We start from the raw sequence: 20,956 nt of genomic DNA, 5'->3' as shown, positions 1-20,956 counted from the left end.
GTGTTGATGAAAAAACTGCCTATGAACTATTACAGGATATGTGTCCTGACTTTGTTTCTACGGCTTGTCCTAGATTTGTTTCCTGTAATAACTTATTAGAAAGCCCCATCTCAATCATTGAAGTAGAGAACAGTATCCCCAAAAAAAATACATGCCCTGGACTAGATGATATAAGCTATTTGATGATTAAACACTTACCAACCAATGCCAAATGCTTTTTAACACACTTATTTAATAGGTTTTTAGAGTCCGGATTTGTACCAGCACAATGGAGAGAAATTTGTATAGTGCCCATCCCGAAACCAGGAAGAGACCAGTCAGTATCCTCGGCTCTTCGTCCAATATCAATGTTATCATGTCTCTGCAAAATACTGCACAATATACTTAATAAGAGATTAGATTGGTTTTGCGAGAAAAATAACATATTTTCAGCATACACAACCGGATTCAGGAAAGGATACTCTTGTTACGATAATCTTAGTATTTTGACATATCGAATTTTAGAAGGTTTTTCCGTAAACAAACCTACAGTCGCATGTTTTCTCGATATAAATAATGCATATAATCACGTAGATATTAAAGCTTTACTTTCAAGGCTAGATGATATTGGTGTTGGTTCAAAAGTTTGTTTTTATTTATGGAACTTTTTAAGTCAAAGAACACTTCAAATCCGCTTGCGTAACAGGGTCATGTCGAGAAACACAAATCAAGGTTTGGCACAGGGAGACCCGATTTCACCCCTCCTATTTAATATTGCAACAAGTAAAATTTGTAATTTTATAGATAATGTATTTATAACTCAGTATGCAGATGATTTCGTTATTTACCACACGTGTACAACATTATCAGACGGCGTCGAAAGTTTACAATTAGCACTAAACAATATGGTAGATCTTTTGTCAGAAGTTGGTTTAGAGATTTCAACAAATAAGACTAAGGTCTGTATATTTAAAAGAGGATTTAGAAGAGATTTCATCCAACTAAAAATTAGGGATCGTTGTTTGGAGGTCGTGGAAACAGTAAAATATTTGGGTATATGGTTTGATCGTACTCTAAGATGGTCCAAACACTTAAATGAAATGAAAGAGAAGATTATGAAATTTTTAAATATAATAAAAATATTGCGAGGTCCTGGATGGGGCATACATCCCACGCACTTAAGACGCTTGTATTTGTCTTTGATACGTAGTAGAATAGACTACGGAAGCTTTTTGTACGATAACTGTTCCCAAACACTTTTAAATAAAATCGATATCTTACAAAACCAATGTTTAAGATTTATTGGAGGGTTTATCAAGTCTACTCCTATACACGCTATGGAGAATGATCTATGCGTCCCACCACTATTTGTTAGACGACATTATCTAGCAGCTAAATATTGGCTAAAATGCAAATCTGTTTCATGCCACGAACTTATTAGAATTCTAAGCAAACTTATAGAACCGCCTCACATTCGTTATTGGAATCAGAAAAAAATACCTCTACTTATCACTGTACATCAATATTTGACCGACTTACCAATACATCGTAGTAAAATGCTGGATATGTTTTCCCTGAATACATGGGTGAGCAATGTGGATCTAAATGAGTGCATTCAGTGGGATCTCGATTGCGTGGACAAAAGCAAAAAAAAGTATTATAAAAATGATTTACTCAAACTTTGTAACCAGACTATTCGCAGACATTATTCATTGTATTACAAATTGTTTACGGACGGTTCAAAAGATGGATATGGTGTTGGTGCTGCCTTTTACGATCCTCAACATCATGTACATTGTGGATTGGAAGTGGATTCTAGAATCTCAATAATGTATGCAGAACTTATCGCCATTTTGGAGGCACTTTCATATATTAGCTCAATAAATTATCATAGTTTTGTCATCTTAACAGACTCCAAGAGTGCTCTGCAACACTTGGCTCGGTGTACCTCGAGTTTTCGAGGAACACCGATAGCCTACCTGATTTTGGAATCCATTCTGACCTTGCGTTCCGAGAATAAGAAGGTAATATTACAGTGGATCCCTGCTCACACCGGTGTGGTCGGAAACGAGATTGCTGATACGCTAGCCAAAAAATCAACGCTTGAAGGAATTAGAACCCACTTTTTGCCTACCTCATCGGACCTGCTGTCCATAGTAAAACGACGATGTTTAGAACTGTGGAGTGTATATTTTGACGAACGGTCACTCTCTAGGGGCATCTGGTACAGAACAATTCAACCTGTCCTGTGCAGATGTCCTTGGTTTGTTGGCACGGGTATGGGCAGGGATGATATTGTCTTGGCTCTTAGACTTCGTTCCGGACATATACCCTTAAACAGTTTTGGATTTCTTATGAAAAAAACACCATCGCCTATGTGTGACGAATGTAACGTCATAGAGGACGCGCATCACATCATGATGGAGTGTGTCAGGAACGAGCCTGAGAGAGTACAATTCTTTCATGAAATTAACTATGTAAATGAGATTGGTATTTGTAATAGTATTCTAGCTAACCCGCTTTCCGATAATGCATTAAAACTGTACTCTCTTGTAAAAATAGCGATAAGACGACGTCATAATGTAAGTTAGATTATAGTGTTGATCATGTGTGAGTTCTATGAGGGTGCCATCTTCTTTCAGAAGAAACCCTCCCTAAATTATAGAATAAAAAAAAAAAAAAAATCGTTACGTGCATGTAGACGTACACACACAAGTAAAGCTCAGTCGTCTTCGTGAGTTGCAAAAACTATACGGTTCGGATAGGTGCGCGTTGCAGTATGGAGTTTCATAGAAAGACCATCTTACCTAAGTCTGTCGCCATAATAACAATGTTAACAGCATTGTTGTGTTCTGTCAGTTAGAGGTAAGATAGCCAGTTCCTCCGTGGTTGAGGATTCCGGGTGAAGCTCGCTTCCACCTTCGGCCTGATCGTCACTTACCATCAGGTGAGATACAGGCCAAGAGCTTCCTCGTTGTGGATAAAAAAAAGAACACAGCTACGATCCCTTTCCAGGTTGATAAGTGTGCTACGCCCTTAAAGCCGTGGCCCCACCTGGGCCGGATACTTTACGGCGCTGCAGGGCAGGAGGGGGGAGGGGGGAGGTGACAAAGTGGATGCTAGCCGCGAGTTCAATTTGCGTTTTAAAATTTAGAACGGAAGTAAATCAGAGCCGGGTTTATTGCTGTGGCCGAATTAGGTATAAAGCCTACTGTTAAGCTGTTAAAATTACATTTTATGTGAGCAAACATGTCTACAATTACATTATTAAAGACCGTAGAGATGTGAAAGATATAATAAAATTATAATCGACTCGTGATAGATTTTTGGGTTTTACAGCAATGCTATAATATTTTGAGGCGCGTCTTAGGAGAAGGCTTAAGTAGATTGCCATACGCTGCAATATTTTTTTATCATTTTAACCACAAAAACCACAAAAAGATAGCTGAATGGTCAGAAATGCTGATGATCGTGCTTATGGTTCCTCCTGGGGAAAGGTTTATGTATAGTAGAAGTAGACAATCATGTAGTAGACATTATCGTTCGTTCATGTCAGCCAAATGACATCCACAGCTGGACAAATGACCAAGGATTTCCAGACCAACCGGTCCGGCGCTGCTCGCATCTAAAGCTTCCCGCGATCTTCATCCGATCGTTGGTCTACCTAATAAGACCTCTGCCCACACTAAGTCATTATACTCAATTGATAAAACACCTAATTACCTAATAAACAACATATCAACACCACTCAACAAATACCGGAAGCTGCCCCAGCAAAGTTTATACATTACGTTGGCTTCGGTAATCCAATTGTTTATCAAATATGTATGGCCTGTAATGCGATACGGCTCAGAGTGGATAATGAAGTTCCACGACTCGAGTTGATGAGAATGGGAAATAACCCGAGGTATGATTAATTAAGATTTAAAGCAACTGCTCTGTTTGGTGCCGTCTGGAGTTCGTGAACTTAGAGTCTGATAGTTCTTAACTTCCATTGTTCGTTTGGAAGTCTGTAATTATAACTGAAGCATTGTATAGAAAAGGCTAGAAAAGATTTATCCAGTGTTTATAAAGCAGGGGTAAAATATAACAATAAATTGTTACGATGAAAGAACGAAAAGACCAACGCCCGTATTCAGAAACATACTATGAAGTCAACAGTGCGCGTGGATGCACAGGGTGACACACGAACCAATCACAGAGCTCTATTCAACGCTGTGCGTTCGATTTGCTGCTTCACTTAAGCAAGCATCGTTTGTGAATACGAGCGTTTGTATTCCATGATCAGAGACAATTGATTTTTCATGAACACTACATGATTTGACGTCCGAATAGCGAAAAGAGGAAATATTTGGACGCCTTTGCAAATGGCGTTGAACAGGAGCTAAAAGAAAAAATAAACGACAGTAGAAGAAGAAAAACAAAACGATCAGAATCGGATTTATTTCAACACTTAATATTTGCTAAGGAGCTAAACTCCTTGGGGTGGATTCGACCAAACAAGAGTAAATATTAATCTCAGAATAAATAGTCAGTTATTCGACATTTTGACATAAATTTCCCATACTGTAACTGTCAACGTACCAATTATACCAAGAGTTATTCTCGGATAAAAGTTTGGTCGAATCGGGCCTTAGAACATTAGTGTTAAAATGATTAGCCGAATACGATTGCCGGCTATTAATCGCATACCTTTATAAATCCAAAATAACATAATATTAAATGAGTGCTTCGGTTCAAACAATGTAAGCAAATATTTATTTACAAGTACAAAGAAGAGTAAACACTGTCAGCAATCAAAATCGACGTCATTCCATTTTAATATTAATTATAACAAAATCCAATTTCTAATCGCGAAGAGTGAGTTTTTTCATAAAGACGTCCCAAAACCTTCAGAATCCCATCAGCCGGTAGGAATTGTTAATTTTAATTTCGGAGCTGGACATCAGAGGAAACTCAATTATCGTTACGCCGGCGAAAATAAACAAACATCCAGAAATTTATCCGCGGGCGAGAGCTTGCGCCGATGTCTGACCACAGCGTACGGATAACAGTCTCAAAAATGGCACCAAATATTAAACAAGCTGTGCTCAACTGAGAAATAGCTTTTTTCTAACATCATCTTTGTCTGAGTTTCATTCTAACTCAACGCTCAGCTGAGGCGCTGTTGCTGCATATGAGCGAATAGCTTAGGTATTTCGACGCAAACAGTAGGTGTTAACTTCAAATCACTGATTTTCACCACTAAAACATTATTTGCAAGTGCATCTGCCTAATTGCCTTGCAAAACGCAGTCTCCGTTCCAGTGTCAACTCTGTAAATCTTCCTTAAAAGAACTCTATTTTTCACTGTTCTGTGAAATACACAAAGCAGTGGAAAGTAGAAACATCAGTTACCTTCTGTTCGATAAACCGATTGCCTCAAAAACGAGTAGTCGTGCTTCAGGGGAGTCTCTAAATATTGCAGTGCACTTTCGTAAGCTTGAAATATAGCGTATTCAATAGTAGGTACCTACTTCGTTCACAATCGAAATCTGTCAACATTACTCTGTGGTCGCATCAGGGATTTTGTCTGTAATAGAATTTCTGGATTTCAGTGATTGTTGTCTCTAATAACGGGCGGCGCGATAAAGGCGCAGTTCGCCTGTAATTAGATTGGCTATCGGTTCGTAATGCGGGGCTTGTTCGACCTCACCAGAGTAAATACAAATGAGTAGGTCATCTTCATAGAAACGCCCGAGCGCGGTTTGTATGTGAGCGCGCCAATACGTATGCGGCGCGCACGCACACACTGACAAAATTTAGCGTTGAGTTGCCCCGAATTTTGTCAGTGTGTGCGTGCGCGCCGCATACAAACCGCGCTCGGTGCGTTTCTATGAAGATGACCTACTCATTTGTATTTACTCTGACCTCACTCTGATTACTCAATCAACTATTTATTCCAGGGTTAACTGATTGGAATATGTTTCGTTAGAGTATTTATGAACGTTCATTATTGTCGAAACGATAGTCGTTCATTGGTGGAGAGAAAAAAGAGCCTCTACGTTGATTTTTCGCTTTAATAGAAAGATAATATCAATAGCTCCTAAATGAAGCTAGTGGCACCGGGATTAGTCGTATTTAAAAAGTTAAGTTTCTTTTCTATTTCTGTGAATCAAACGAGAAAACAGATATCCCATAAAAGTCGTGAAGTAATTTTCTGCAAGCAGGCTTTTAAAAAGTGCTTTTACACGTCCAAGTATTAATTCAACCCTACCACTGCTTTGAGGCTTTGATACAGTAAACTCAGTCACATTTTTACCATAGAATCTACTTAGTAGAATTATTATTCTCGTAATCTACACTCATATTAGAGGAAAGATTTGACTGTTTTTTTTAACAGAACAAGATTTTTTAACAGAAACACTACTGGACGGGTTTTAAAAAATCTTACATCATTATCTAGAATCCTGATCAGAAATACTGATGAACATAGGTGGTACTAAGTTCGCTGGGGCAGCTATTAGTAATAAAATAGTAATAATGTTGTATAATCCAAATATCAGAGCTAGGTGGGCCATTAGCCGGCTCCCGCGCATTACTCAAACACCGGCTGTATAACGATTTTAGTTTATTAGTTCTGTCTATAGAGGGGGTTGTAAGCCTGAGAGGGTTCGATACATTGTTTTTAATACCTTGAGTGTGGTACAAGTTTGGGGGCTTAGCGAGAAGTAGATAGAGGTAGAAAAGGTTTAGTATTAGTACTTAAACCCTGGCCTAAATCGCAATCTGTGTAGCCAAGTATTCGCTTATACTTCGGAGTTTTTTACATAGTCGCAAGTTCGCTCCGGTCGGCCGAATGTTATCGCAATGTGTAAGACCCAGTGGTAAGTGACCATGTTCGAGCAAATACATGCTATTTTGAAGCTCGCTTGCAATGAGTCGAAGAAAACACGAACAAGATAAAGACCAGATAATGCTTAAAACTGTTACTATATAAACATATCCTGTCGTTATCTAGAAGAAATAATTTATTTTGTAGATTTGCCTAGACAACAATTATAGGGCCTGAAAATATTATGATAATACTTCCCTCACCCTTTTTATTGCCCAATCAATTCAAATGCTTTTTATAGTTAAAAGGTTCAAATAACTACGATATTTGGAATTAGTTAAATAGAATTAATAACTAAATTCGGGCAAACCAGTAATTAACAAAACACCACTCAATCGTGTTAGACATGCACTTATGAGCAAAGTATAATTACAAACCGATTACCAATTTTACAAAATGGTTTTGTATTAGCGATGAAATGGTAATGTCCGTCCACTGAAATGGGGTTCTACTCTGAAAAACTATTTCTATATTATTACACAGACTATTTGCAGTTTAACACTGTGGTTAAAGTTAAAGGTGTAGTATGATTCTATTATGGTCATCATCATCATCATCATTTTAGCTACAAAACGTCCACTGCTGATCATTCAAGTCTCTCCCATCAATTTCTAGATTGACCTGTTGGATGCGGCCTGCTTGCATGTAAAATATAACATAGAGCGGTGTTTTAATAAATCTTTAGTTTTAGGCAAAATTTTATCTTCATCACGATCATCATACTGGTTAGTACATGGCACGTTTTGTCACAGTTTGCCAGTAACGATGAAAATATTGTCACCCTTCTTTTTCTCAATAAAATTAGGTAGTTCGAAACAAAACTACCGCGAATATCTATCGATTTCAGAGTAGACCCCTAGCCTAAACATCCTGACTGCGGTTTTCGCATATATTTGGATTATTTATTAAACTCACAACAGGCTTTGAATGAAAAATGATTGAGTTTTGGCAACATATTAATTAATTTGTATATTTATACGAACTGTTTGTGCAAACATTCGCATTGTACAAAATTGTTTGGTAATCATTCTACCACATAATATGCGGTTTTGTTAATTTGCGAATAATATTGTTCACGGCTGATGTTCATTAATTGATGGAATTTTGATTTCATATTACTGTTATTCAATTTATTATTGTTAAAAGTTTTTTGTGCTAAACTTAATGGCTTAATAAAATGTCAAATGTAACTGATTCATATTAAAGAGTCCATAAATGCCTAGGAAATGTTTTATTTTCATTATGTAATTAGTAAATACTAAATATGTTTTTGCATAACTTAATATTCATATTTTTTTATGTTTTGAGGAGTCAAATGGTACAAATCGTTGTGTTGTCTTAACCCTTAACCAGGTTCTGGTGGCCATAGAGCACATATCAATTTGAACTTTAAGCTGTGAAGATACGGTTGAAAACCAATGACTTTTTTTGAGCCTGGTTAAAGGTTAATCTTAGGGTTTTCAAGAAATAATCTATTTGAGTTATTCTGCTTGTGTGTATGTAATTATGACAATCGCTGTCGCCTATCCCTTTTACCCTTAATTCCCCACTCACTTATCCACTCCGTAGTAAGCTCACAATTAAGTTTCGACTTTGTTGCGTCGCCGTAAAATCTACAATTGCCCCAACATTGTATTGTCATTTCCTTTCGTGATTCACCGGTGCTGTATGTTTTTTTAATAAGACATTGATTTTCTTTGTTAATATTTGTTTGAGTGCATGGTCTGTCATTGAGGGTAGGTTTAGGATCACAATGGACAAGGAGTCAAAAGGATCACACTACTTTATGCAAAGTTAAAGTCAGAGTCAAAGATTTTATTCAGAACTTAGGACCTTTCCAGGGCGCTTAACCACGTCGCAAACTTGACCTACCACTTTGGGATAACATATGGCTGGTGCTGAGAAGAAGTGAATGAAGAAAAGCAGTCACCTTTGTCAGCCTCTTTTTCAATTAAATACAGCAAACACATACATTAAAACAAAAAATATGTATGCGATGTTGAAATAAAATAAAGTAAATACTGCGTTAACAAGGTTGTTAGTAAAACATAAATTACCATTCGGTGTTTTTTTTTTTAGGTTTGAATAAACCTCTATAATACAGTGACCTCTATGAAACTACGAGGAAATCAGAAATTAGGAAACTAGGAGCTTTTATATCAGACCGATGCTTCTTATTTCTTTTGTATTGTGGTTGAGATTAAAAAGGGGCACGCAAAGGCGCGTGATTTGGAAGCTTCATAAATTATTGAGCGTAAAAATGTAAATCTTTAGAGACATTCGGTGTCTGATTACAGGGGGTGTTAATGTATGGTTTGAAAATATTTTGGTATACAATAAGTATACTTGTAGGTATGTCTACACTATTATAAAGAGATTGATTGTTAGTAGGATTTGAAAAATTCTTTCACCATTAGAATACTACGTTATCACTGAAGAACATAATTATAGGCTTAGAATATTTTCAAAAAGGGCAGTATGAGGTTTCGCTAGGTCATCTCTATTATCATTTTAGTCTAGAGTAAAGAGAGAGACCTCACTTCTTTTGGTGGATAAATGACATTTAGGAAAAAATTGCATCTAGCAATGGTTAGATGAAAAACAAGGTCATGATTGATATGACTGATAACGGATAGATTGCTTTTGGCTGAAAAGATAATAATAACTTCAAAGGGCAGGAAAGTTCTTGAGTGGCGACCACGAGCCGGAAGACGTAGCGTGGGCAGGCCTCCCACTAGGTAGACCGACGATCTGGTGAAGGTCGCGGGAGGTGCCTGGATGCGCGCGGCGCAGGACCGGACTTTGTGGAAATCCTTGGGGGAGGCCTTTGTCCAGCAGTGGACGTCTTTCGGCTGAAACGAACGAACTTCGGAGAATGTGCGAAGGAATTATATAATTTAATTCCACCAGCCCCTTTCCATCACCGGGGAACCAGACGCAGGCTAGCGTACCATCCCTACATTGTCGACATTCCACCAGCTCGCACTAAGCGTTTCGACGACTCCTTTATAATGCGAACAGCTAGGGACTGGAATTCGCTGCCTGCTGCTGTATTTCCTGAACACTATAATCCGGGCGTTTTCAAGGCGAGAGTGAATAGGCACTTACAGGGCAGATATGTACCATCCTAGACTGCATCTCACTTAACACCAGGTGCGATTGCGGTCAAATACCTGCCTTGGCTAGCATAAAAAAAAAAAAAAAAAAAAAAACTTCGAAAAACTGATCAAAATAAAAAATCCGTTCCATAAAAACACCGTAAGAACTATTTTAGTGTCAAATACTGCAATAAAATGTTGAAAACGTGACCGTACAAATGTAGACCCACAAACGATTACGTAGTCTATAGAATATACGTCATAAAACACATCCTTGAAACACGCTCGAAGTTCCACCATCTGCCGTATTTAAGAGTGCAATAAAACCTTCACAAGGGGATTGACAGGTGACGCCATGTTTAATGTATGCCAAGTGAATTATCAGGGCGTGATGAGAACTTGCAGATGCGGTATAAATTATACATGAGATTATGCGTAATATCATAGGGATTTTTAAGATGCCGGAGATTTATGGAAAATATGTAAGATTTTTCTTTTATGAGTGCCAAGTGTTTAAGAAAACATCTGTCGATAAAACGAGATAAAGTGGTTTTGAAAGCAAAGGTTGCTTGCGGAAAGCTGCTTTATTTCGACGTTGGAACTACTGAAAAGTGTCTTATTTAACTTGTGATAGGTCCCTGTGAAAACAAAATTCCTGTTATATGTTACCATAGGGGTCCTTTATGAATTAGGGATTGATGGTGAAAACGGGCATTAAGCACCCTTTTAAAAATATTATAGGTACACTAACATTAAAAGATAACATCCAGAAAATGCAAGCAAGAATGCAGCATATGCACCGAATATTTATTAATTGCTATCTCCAAGCAATCCTCTGACCTACTTCAAAACAAATGAAGTCCGCTCAAGAAACATAACTCCTGAACAACATGACGTCACACGTTCCCTCCGAACTACCAACTACAATGACGTAACTAAGTTGCTCCTTGTAGCTGACTGTGTGCACTGCGGCTTATTAGGTGCAACGAGAACTAAATTAATTATTTATTTATATCCAAGTGTTCAGTTATTAAAACAGAAATACCTAATTACCCTAGAAATACCTAAGCGAAATTATTAATCAATATACTCTTTTTAACTGAAAAGTGTGGTTTAAATCCATTGTTTCAGTAGGGTTCAGCCTGGTGGGTACAACGGGAATAAACCTTCCTTTCAGCCAAATGTCCACTGCTGGACAAAGGCCTACCCAGCGATTTCCGCATTTTCATTTCATGGGCGACGGCAATTGCTTACCATCAGGTGATCCTATCACATAAAAAAAAAGACCATCCCTGCGCTGCACGCATCCAAGTACTTCCCGCAACCTTCACCAGATCGTCGGTTCACCTAGTGGGAGGCCTGCCCACACTGCTAACTAAAGTATATACTTGGTAAATTACACCATAGCCTAAATCTGGCTTCTACACATATCTGCTAAATTCTCTCGGGACTGTCAGCTCTAATGATCACTGACAGCAGACGAAACTCGGCCATTTCCACTTCAAATTGCTTATTCAACGAGCTATCTCTGATGTTTCACTCAAACCTTGGTTCGAACTCAAGCTTAGATTCTGTTACAGGTCCAAATGTAGAAATTAAAACGATGTAACCAACCATACATAATATTGAATAGAATTTTGAGCACCGTTTTAAGTAATAATGGTCCTTATTTTCCGATTATATCAATATCTTTATTTAAAGAAACTTGCAATTTCATTAAATGCGTTTTAAAACTTCAAACTGATGAAATATGGCACCGTTTGCCATACTGCCTATATTTCAGGGGCATATTCCTGAATCTTCCATAATTTAAGGGTTCAAAGCTTTTGTTTTCTATCAACTGACTTGCTGCTAAGCCAATTTCCAGTATATTCTGTCTTATATTATTATTTGCTCTGGTGCTTGCTTGATATGGAAGTAAAATCATCAATTTTATACGCTGTAAACCTAAAAAAATATCTACACGTGCGATGGCCCTTAGCTGTCTACATACATCGTAGTTCTAGCAACGTAGCTCTTAATTCAATGTAGTAACGACGCAACGTTCAAAATTATGTGTTTGCACTGTGTCCCTGTCCGCGACTGTACGTACAGTCAGCATCAAATATTTCGTGACACCCAAAGTACCCAGAAAGTTCGCAACACGTCTTTGTTACAATTAGAATAAGGTTGTGTTATCAAAATTTGCCACTTTGGGTGGCACGAACTGTTTGAGGCTGACTGTACCCCAACTTTCCTGGTACAACTGGGGCAAACATAACGTAGTGCTGTTTTCTACAACTTTATTAATTTAAGGAAGTTCAGTTAATCTGTATGTTCCGCTGTATGCTGCAATTAATTTCGTTTGTGGATTTAACTCGTACATTTAAGCAAATAAATGTAACTTTTTAACATTTAATAGACAACCAAAAGATCTAGAATCTACGAGTACGATACGATTTGTTCATACATTTTTAAAAGACTTTATATAAAAATTAAGTTCAAAATGTTTTTGTGGTGGGTTGTTGTGAAAATAGAAGCTATAAAATAAAGCACAAACTGAAGTTGGCCACTAGAGAACCGATAAGCAAAATATACATAAGAGAAGCGAGTTAACCACTATAATTCAGCTGTCGACGGGAATCAAACAAGCAACCTCTCAAATCGGCACACTGATATCACAACCTCAGTGCTATTATTGCCTAACTATCTATCTAGAATAAAATTTACGGATCTATGTTGAAAACCAACCAAATTGATCGAAAATAGATAACAAATATTTCGTGGCAAATTCCTTTTTAGGGTTCTGTGGTCCTGACAAGGAATCCTTATCTTTGTAACTGAAATCAAACTGGACATTTAAAAGATATCAGTTACGCACTTACGTTGACAACTTAATTTTGCTTAAGGAATAAACTTAAAAGGATCCCTTCGAGACGATTTATAAATAAATTTATACAAAAACATAAGGTCATTTGTGAAATCCATTAAAATATCCCAGATGGCCATGAACAGGCTGTAAAAATAAGGATCGTTCGCACCTGCAACTCAGGTAGCATATGCAAAATACAATAAAATAAAAACAAAGCAAAAGTACAAGGAATGACTAAATTAGCAGTGGATTAAAACTTATGTAGAAGCTTCGAGGATGATTCAATTATACGATTATTTACTTTTTGTCTTATTTAATGATAATATACGATAAGACATGTAAATGAACTGTGTTTTTAGGCAGTATTTTAATGAATATAATTGTAAATGTAAATATTCCGCACGCACCTTTAGACCAGACTGATAATTCTTTTTTGTAAGATCTTTCATCGATATAAATCTTTAATACACCTGTACAAGAAAATTCAGTAAAAAAATTAACGAGGAAACCACAATACTGAATTCGTTATCGAAGTAATTTTTCCTCATAGTGAAAACACAATATTCGTAAATTCTTGCTTTGACGCTACTATAAAAATCTACACAACATTATGATGAGGAAATATTTGATTGTTTGTTTGTATTGAATAGGTTTCGAAACTAATAAACCGATTTGAAAAATTTTTGATAAATAGAATTGGATTATGACCACAAAACAAACTTACGCCCGTATTCACAAACGATGCTTGCTTATGTGAAGCAGCAAATGGAACGCACAGCGTTGAATCTCTGTTCTGTGGTAATGTTTGTGAATATGGGGCTATAGACAGAAGTCGATACGACAATTACCTTTCGTGTTCACCCCTTAACCAATTACCCCTCGTGCAATCACTCATCATTACAGAGCTACGGCCCATATCATTGTGTGCATTATTAAAATTAACGATCAGAGAGAATCGATTTAAAAGGAAAACAAAATTAATTATCGCGTACGCCTCTCGGCCAATACGTCAGCTCGACGGAGTTAATTTAATATCAATTAATTTGATTTCCGCAGACAAAATGATGGTATAGATGGAACCCATTCTGGTGTCTAAAAATCTAAGTAACAGAGACAAAGGGTTCCTCTTTAACTACTCAAAAAATAATGAGCCATGTAAAGTCTCCTTAAGAGTATTTGACGATTTGTAACTTTTGATTTTGATGTACAACTATCATTCTCGCTATCAATTTAGATTCAGAATAGGCGCTATAGGTAATGTGCTATTATGGTCAACGACTTAGGTCCAAACGACAGCACTATAGGTGATGAAACGCAGTATCTACCTACCTACCTTATGTACTTATAAAAAAATCTGTTTTACATTACATTATGTATAGTCTGATGTGCTGTCGCCTGTACATAGCGTGGCTATCGCAAACTAATAATCTGTCGTACAGTTACAATACATTGGCTAGAGCCCCTAATGATCATGGGTAACTTATAAATAGATGAAACCATGTTAAAATTTTATGGAAAACTGTAGCTGGAATATGCTACGAGTATAACACACAGATACACGCTAACAGCTGTCAATGGAATGGAAAGGTCAATCCATGGCATTGAATGACGCCGGCAATGGTACGCCACCCCGCTACAAAAGATCTTTGAAATGCTCTCTCATCCATTAAAAAAATTAAAAATATTTTTTGAAAAAAAAAAAAAATATTTTTATACAAGTATTTTAGCAAAGAAAGTAACTACTAGAGAAAGGAACTTAACACGTTCGCATCCACGTTAAAATAATTACTGAAACAGTCTACTTAAATGCTGCTCGCATGCAAATTTCCAACGCTTGACTTAACTCGGCTCAACGTTCTACGTAAATGGCGGAAGTCGAAAGTCTTGTCCATGATTTTAGTGAGGATGGTATAATAACTTAAACGTTGCAACATTTACGTGCACTTCCCTAAAGCTTCTATCCGATCGAGTTAAGTTCCCGGATTTCTGAGCTTTTTCCTCCTCGCTGCGCTTTAAAATAACATCAGTTACAATTAGTTATAGAACTTTCGTGAACGTTATTTTACCTTTTATAAGAGGGCATGACATTGATTGATGACTATGTGGAAAATGTTGCCATATTATTTGTATAAATATGTTTTCATAGCTCAAGACTTGAACGAGTAAATGAAAAGATATTTTCTTCGCAAGCTTTCAAGCGAACTTTAAGTAGGTACTGTTTTAGCTTAATTTAATTAATTTAGTTGAGTCGACGTCTTTGAAAACGCAATGTAGAACGATGGAGTCTATTTTAAAGAGGTTGATAAAAAGCGCGAAATTAATGCCTTGAGGATTCTTCAGGGGTCTTTGGATTCTTCAGGGATTTAATGATAAGAATAAGTGAATATTTTGAAATATGATACAAAATCAAAGTGTCTCTATAGAGGTTAATGGGTTAACAGATCACGACCTTTTATTCCGGAGTCTGTCGGGTCGAGTGGTCTACATCGAGTGCGTTGTCCGATTTTAAATTATCGATGAAACTGAAATGCATTGAACAGGCAGGTGATAGCTGATGTAGATTAGGGCCAGGGGCGTAGCTACTAAGGGACAAGGCGGGGCAGCCCCCGAATCCTTACTAGAAAATATCTGTTGAACTGAACTTTTAAAAATTTCTCCCATTTTCAAAATAAATAGAGAGAAATTTGAAAGTTATAGGTACCTAGGGAATTCCCTAAATTCTTTCTGTCGTTGGCAGTATTTTAAATTTGACGGATAGCGATAATGTGAGTTTTATTATTCATCGATGTGCGTTTTATTGTGAAGAGAAGAGAACGGTTTAAAAAATTAATGCTGTATCACGAGTAAGTAAGCTTAATGTAAATAAATTTGATAAAATCTAACCAGTTTAGATTGCAGTGGGGCCCCATTTTTTATTTCCCCCAGGGCCCTTGGTTACCTAGCTACGCCACTGATTAGGGCTGAATTATGTATTGTCGGTGATTCGCTTCTGTATTCACAAACGACACTAAATACGATTGTCCAATCAATCGGATAGCGAAAATAGCAATTAGTAATATAATCGGACGGAAAATACTTTAAAAGGGCATTTGCGAGAGTATTTTGAACACACGTGAAGGGTAAGTTAAAGGAAAGCGCTGAAGGGTGCTACGTAACTTATTATAAGCTCTAATAATACACTAAGGGCTTTTTAAGTCCCTTACTTATAAACACCATGTTGGATACCCGTCGAAAATACTAAATAATTTATAGTAAAAATCACTACTAATATACCTACTCGAGTCCAGTGCCGTAACTAGCCTTTTATGCGCCCGGTGCGAGAAATATAAAAAAATGTAACCTTTTTGAATAAAAAGTAACCTTCTACGGGGGGGGGGGGGGGGGGGTGCGGAGCGTGCATGAAACAAAACTAGATACTGGTCTGGTCATTTCTGCGCCCCTCCAGGGTCTGCGCCCTGTGCCTGGGCACCGCTGGCACCGCCCTAGTTACGGCACTGCTCGAGTCTTGTCAAAAAAGTGAAAAACTGTTTGAGAAAATAAAAAACTTTTTGATGCTCAAATGATTTTACAACTAGCTTTTGCCCGCAGCTTTACCTGCGTGAAATTTAGTGTCACAGATCGGCATAAATTATAGCCTATATGTTAATCTGGGTTACAAACAATAATACTGTAAAGTTTCAACAAAATCAGTTCAGTACTTTTTGCGCAAAAGAGTAACAAACATCCAAACATCCAGACATCCAAACTTTCGCATTTATAATATTAAGTAGGATAATTCACATTACCATTTCAACCTCATCATAATAAAGAACTTGAGCAATACGACGCATTGAATCACTTTCTCCGGTCAATGTCGAGTTGATCCGGGTACGGCTTTAGGCTTATTTCGTAACATCAAAACAATGATTCTAGCTTCATCAATCATGGCGTAAGATCAGTAATGAATGTATTACAGAAACACGTCAAGCTTGACACTGTGATCTCTTATGTGGTTGTAATAGAGTCGATTTTGAAACAAAAATGTATGGTCTGATGTGTATGAGTCTCATGACAACGTAAATCTAAGTACCTACTTATTATTATTCTGTGGTATAAGTGGCAGTCCTAAAATAGGGTGAGTTTTATTGTATCGATCGGTAATGTATTTGAAAGGTCATTTGGGTCATTATTAATGATTGACACTAACTTTAGTAGAGCGTTATATAGTAGAATCCTACATAAAAATGTACTATTAGATCCCACTTTTTACACATACCACAAGCATATTAATTGCTTACTTTGGGGCTAGATAGCGCTGTGTGAAATTGTCCAAAGCTAAGTACTTATTTGTATTTTTTTTCTGATTTCTGAGAGAATTTGATCATTGACTGCAGAGTACACAATTTTCCTTAAACTTTACTATCGTCCTAAATTCAAATAGTATATTACACTTGCTACTTCTACAAAATAAGGCAAATAATTTACACGTACCTCCTTCAATTTCAGCCAAAATAATATGAATAACTTTCCGCTACCACACACTATCTATTCAGAAAACTATTTAGTCTCAGACTGGGTCTAAGAGGCCCCGGGCTCATCTTTTCCTACATAGTTTCCTCAAAATTTCGGGTTGAAAGGAAGGCTGCTTATACTCGGATAATCCGGGTTCTTCCCACAAAGCAAGCGCGAATAAGACCACTCTGTGCTATCTCATTACCTTCAACGTTCCCCGGGGAATCCTTTACCTGATACTTGTTTTGGGGTTCCATGTGTGGGAAGAAATATTCTTATGATATCACATCTATACCTACTTACCTACTATACAAAAAAAAAAATTGCTGTTTCATACATTTTTGTAAACCTGTATTGAACTTTTGTATTAATACTGCTGATTTTTTTAGTTAATTTCAGAGTTGGTCCCATAGTGAAAGTTGTTTATATTCTTGGGTAAAATATCCTGTAAAAATGTAGGAGGTAATTTTTACGCAAGATGTTTTTACGCAGAAACTGCTAGATGAATTTTGATGAAACTTTACAATGCTATTGACTATAGCGGAACATAGTAAATAGCACATTTGCTACTAAAAAAATTTCATCTCTACATTAGAAATACACACATCGTAACATAAATATCCGACATTACGTTGGTCATATAAAGTGATTTAAAAAATCCGTATCTTCAGCGTACTAAAATAGCTAATACGTCATAATAATATAACGACGGAACCCACACTTTACATATTTAGAGACGTCCTTATCTTTTCTCTTAAAATAAGTAGCCCCTGAATGTGGTTCAGTGGCGCTGAGTGGAATACTTGACCTTCCTGCTTAAGCCCGTATTCTGAAGACAGCGCTTAAGTATGTGTCTTGACAAAAATGTTTTTGAATGTTATTTATAAAATACAAAGTATTTTTAGCATCTGGCATAGATTCTTTAAGAAACGATAGTGTATTTTTTTCCATTTATAAAGCTAAGATAGTCTTAGGTGAGAGATGTTTTACTCTATAAAAGAGAGCGTAAAGAAAAATAAGAAATTCTAATAAACTTTTAATAAATACCAAAATACCGTAGTGTCCGTAGGCTATAAAAACAAAATAAGAAAATCTTCATTCGCAAACACGTTCGTCCACCAGTTTTCATAGCAAGACTTTTAACTTAAGTCGTGGGTTCAATTCCCGCCTTAGGCAGTTCGATTTTTTCAAGTTATTTATAATTTTCAAATTAGTTTGAGATGCGACTCTTAACGCTAAAAATTAAATAATTAAGTCGGTAACGTTATTATCGCATCTTAAATGATACCATTATCCATTTAAAAATACCGACAAATGTGTGCATTCAACCGCTGCACTCAGTAGACACAAATTCAAATAAAATGTTGATAATTAAATTAATAGAACATAATGCAACTCACCGCTTGTATAAAGAAGTCCTCATGCAACACGCTGACTATCCCGAAGTTGGTGAACTTGAACACCCTGTCCATGATCCACATCAGGTTGGGCAGGACTCCAGGGCGCGGGTTCCAGGCAGCCATGAGCATGGGGACGTCTCATCATCATCATTACTTCAACCATAGGACGTCCACTACTGATCATAGGCCTCTCCCAATTATTTCCAGATTGGCCGGTTGTTTGCAGCCTGCATCCAGCGCCTTCCTGCTACTTTTATGAGGTCGCCTGTCCACCTTGTGGGTGGACGTCCTACGCTGCGGTAGCCTTTACGTGGCCTCCACTCCAGAACCTTTCTGACCCATGGGGGCGTCTGCTGTAATGTAATAATGTAGATAATGCAACTTACCGCTTGTATAAAGAAGTCTTCATGCAGCACGCTGACTATCCCGAAGTTGGTGAACTTGAACACCCTGTCCATGATCCACATCAGGTTGGGCAGGACTCCAGGGCGAGGGTTCCAAGCTGCCATCAGCATGGGGACGTCTGCTGTGCTCTGGTGGTTGGACAGGACCAAGGTTCTCCGACCACTGCAGGCGGCTGGCTCGTCCCCGGACTCGATTACTGGAAAGAAGGAGGGTCTGTTAGTTAAGAGTTACCAACATTCATAATGACGTTATTACTCTAGACTACTACTTTTAAGCGATTTTGTGAAAAATATTATTGGCAGGTTGCTAATTGCTCATAAGATAGGCCCCCTTAATTGATATTTATTGTCCGTGGTGCATAATCTTTCCTTAAAGGTTTTAAACCTTTGTTTGTCACCTGTCATCCGCTTTGCAATGGAGGGAAGTCGAACCTTAATTTCGAACTCCTCCTATGTTCTTTTGATTAATTTCGTCGCGGGTCCAATGACAGTTTAACTTTCCCCCGGTACAAACTTGACCTTCATTGGTTTTGGTTGTTGTGGCGGTCAAGCTGTAGATCCTGGCTACACAGGAGTTGCAGTGGTGGGAACGAGAGGTGGGAATAGTCCCGTAGACTACAGTATATTTGTCGGTCGATAGTTTAGTCGGCTTTGCATTCATATGAAGAATCGGCCGATACCAAATTAGTGTAATGCGCGTACATGTTATATCGATTAACAGCCCTCTGTAGTCGGCCAGTTGTCTATCTAAATGACATTACGTAAGGGTACATCTTCACAGGTTTGGTTGGATATAAAATGGTTAATGCCCGCAATTTTTAGTGGTTATAAACGTTTATGAATCATATTTTGTGGAATACCTGATGTAATAAATAAAAGCGCTGTAAAAAGATCTTAAAATAGAATAAAAATTTAAGAAAGTAATAAAACAAGTAAACTACATTTTATTGCGCCGCAAAATTTTCATTTTCCGTGCTCAACAATAAAGCCATAAAAGCAGCACTAACTGCAACGAAACAGAAACGTTATATTATAAATGGTGTAACTGAAACTTAAACAGTAAATTCTCATATTCACGCTCATGTAGTTACTTTACAGGCCCCTCTTTCCCACTGGGTATGGGCCCAGGGCCCAAAGAAAATGGGGCCCCACCCCAAAAAAAAATACAGTAACCTATAAATACAAAGAGTCGTACGTAAAGTTAGCTACAATTTAGCACATTTTTTTAGGAAAAGGGCCCCTTTTAACCTCAAGTTTCCAGTACCTAGGTTAAAGACAACCCTGTTGTTACCAGTTAGTAACCCAGGGCCCCACAAAAATGGGGCGCCACACAAAAAAAAATAAACACTAGCCCATAAATACAAAGAATACGCAAAGTTCTATAATTCAGCATTTTTTTGAGGAAAAGGGCCCTGTTATCCTTCAGTTTCCAGGGCGCATAGAAAGGTAAATACGGCCCTGTCGTTACCAGTTGGTTTCTGCATACAAATGCAACAAAACTTCACCGATCGTAAAGTAACCGGGCCGAAATACGAAAACTATAAACCAACATGACGTCTACATGGATATTGATAATTCTATTGATATCGTGCACGGTTTCAAGTAAGGGTTATTTATTCAAAGAAGCAAACATATGCAACAATTTTGGAATGCTTTTGGAATACAATTATTCGAGGCTAAATCTTTTTTACCCAAAGTAATATTCCCTATAGTAGCGCTCGTCCACTAATACCTTATACATACTTGGAATCCCGAAGGAGGGACCTTTGGGATTCCAAACAACGAACTTCTTCTTCACCATTTCGGACTATGTCACGTCATATTAATTTTCACGCCAAAAATATGCATTTTCCTCTCGAC

At 37.4% G+C, this 20,956-nt stretch overlaps 1 protein-coding gene across 2 annotated transcripts in view; it reads right to left on the bottom strand.

The window, feature by feature from the left end:
• Positions 1–18,818, bottom strand: part of LOC135077965 (acyl-CoA:lysophosphatidylglycerol acyltransferase 1-like) — a 542,351-nt gene extending 523,533 nt beyond the window's left edge. For both annotated transcript variants that reach the window (XR_010258552.1, XM_063972505.1), the window contains exon 1: positions 18,693–18,818. Coding sequence is in view for 1 of the 2 variants with exons in the window: in XM_063972505.1 (XP_063828575.1) it covers positions 18,693–18,815 (123 nt within the window). In the remaining variant the exon portion in view is untranslated. The remainder of the gene's footprint in view (positions 1–18,692) is intronic.
• Positions 18,819–20,956: the final 2,138 nt, after the last annotated feature.

The sequence above is a fragment of the Ostrinia nubilalis genome, chromosome 14 (genome assembly GCF_963855985.1).
Source record: "Ostrinia nubilalis chromosome 14, ilOstNubi1.1, whole genome shotgun sequence".
NCBI lineage: Eukaryota > Metazoa > Arthropoda > Insecta > Lepidoptera > Crambidae > Ostrinia > Ostrinia nubilalis.
Note: the sequence above shows the minus strand (reverse complement) of the source record. Positions and strands in the feature narration are given on the sequence as shown.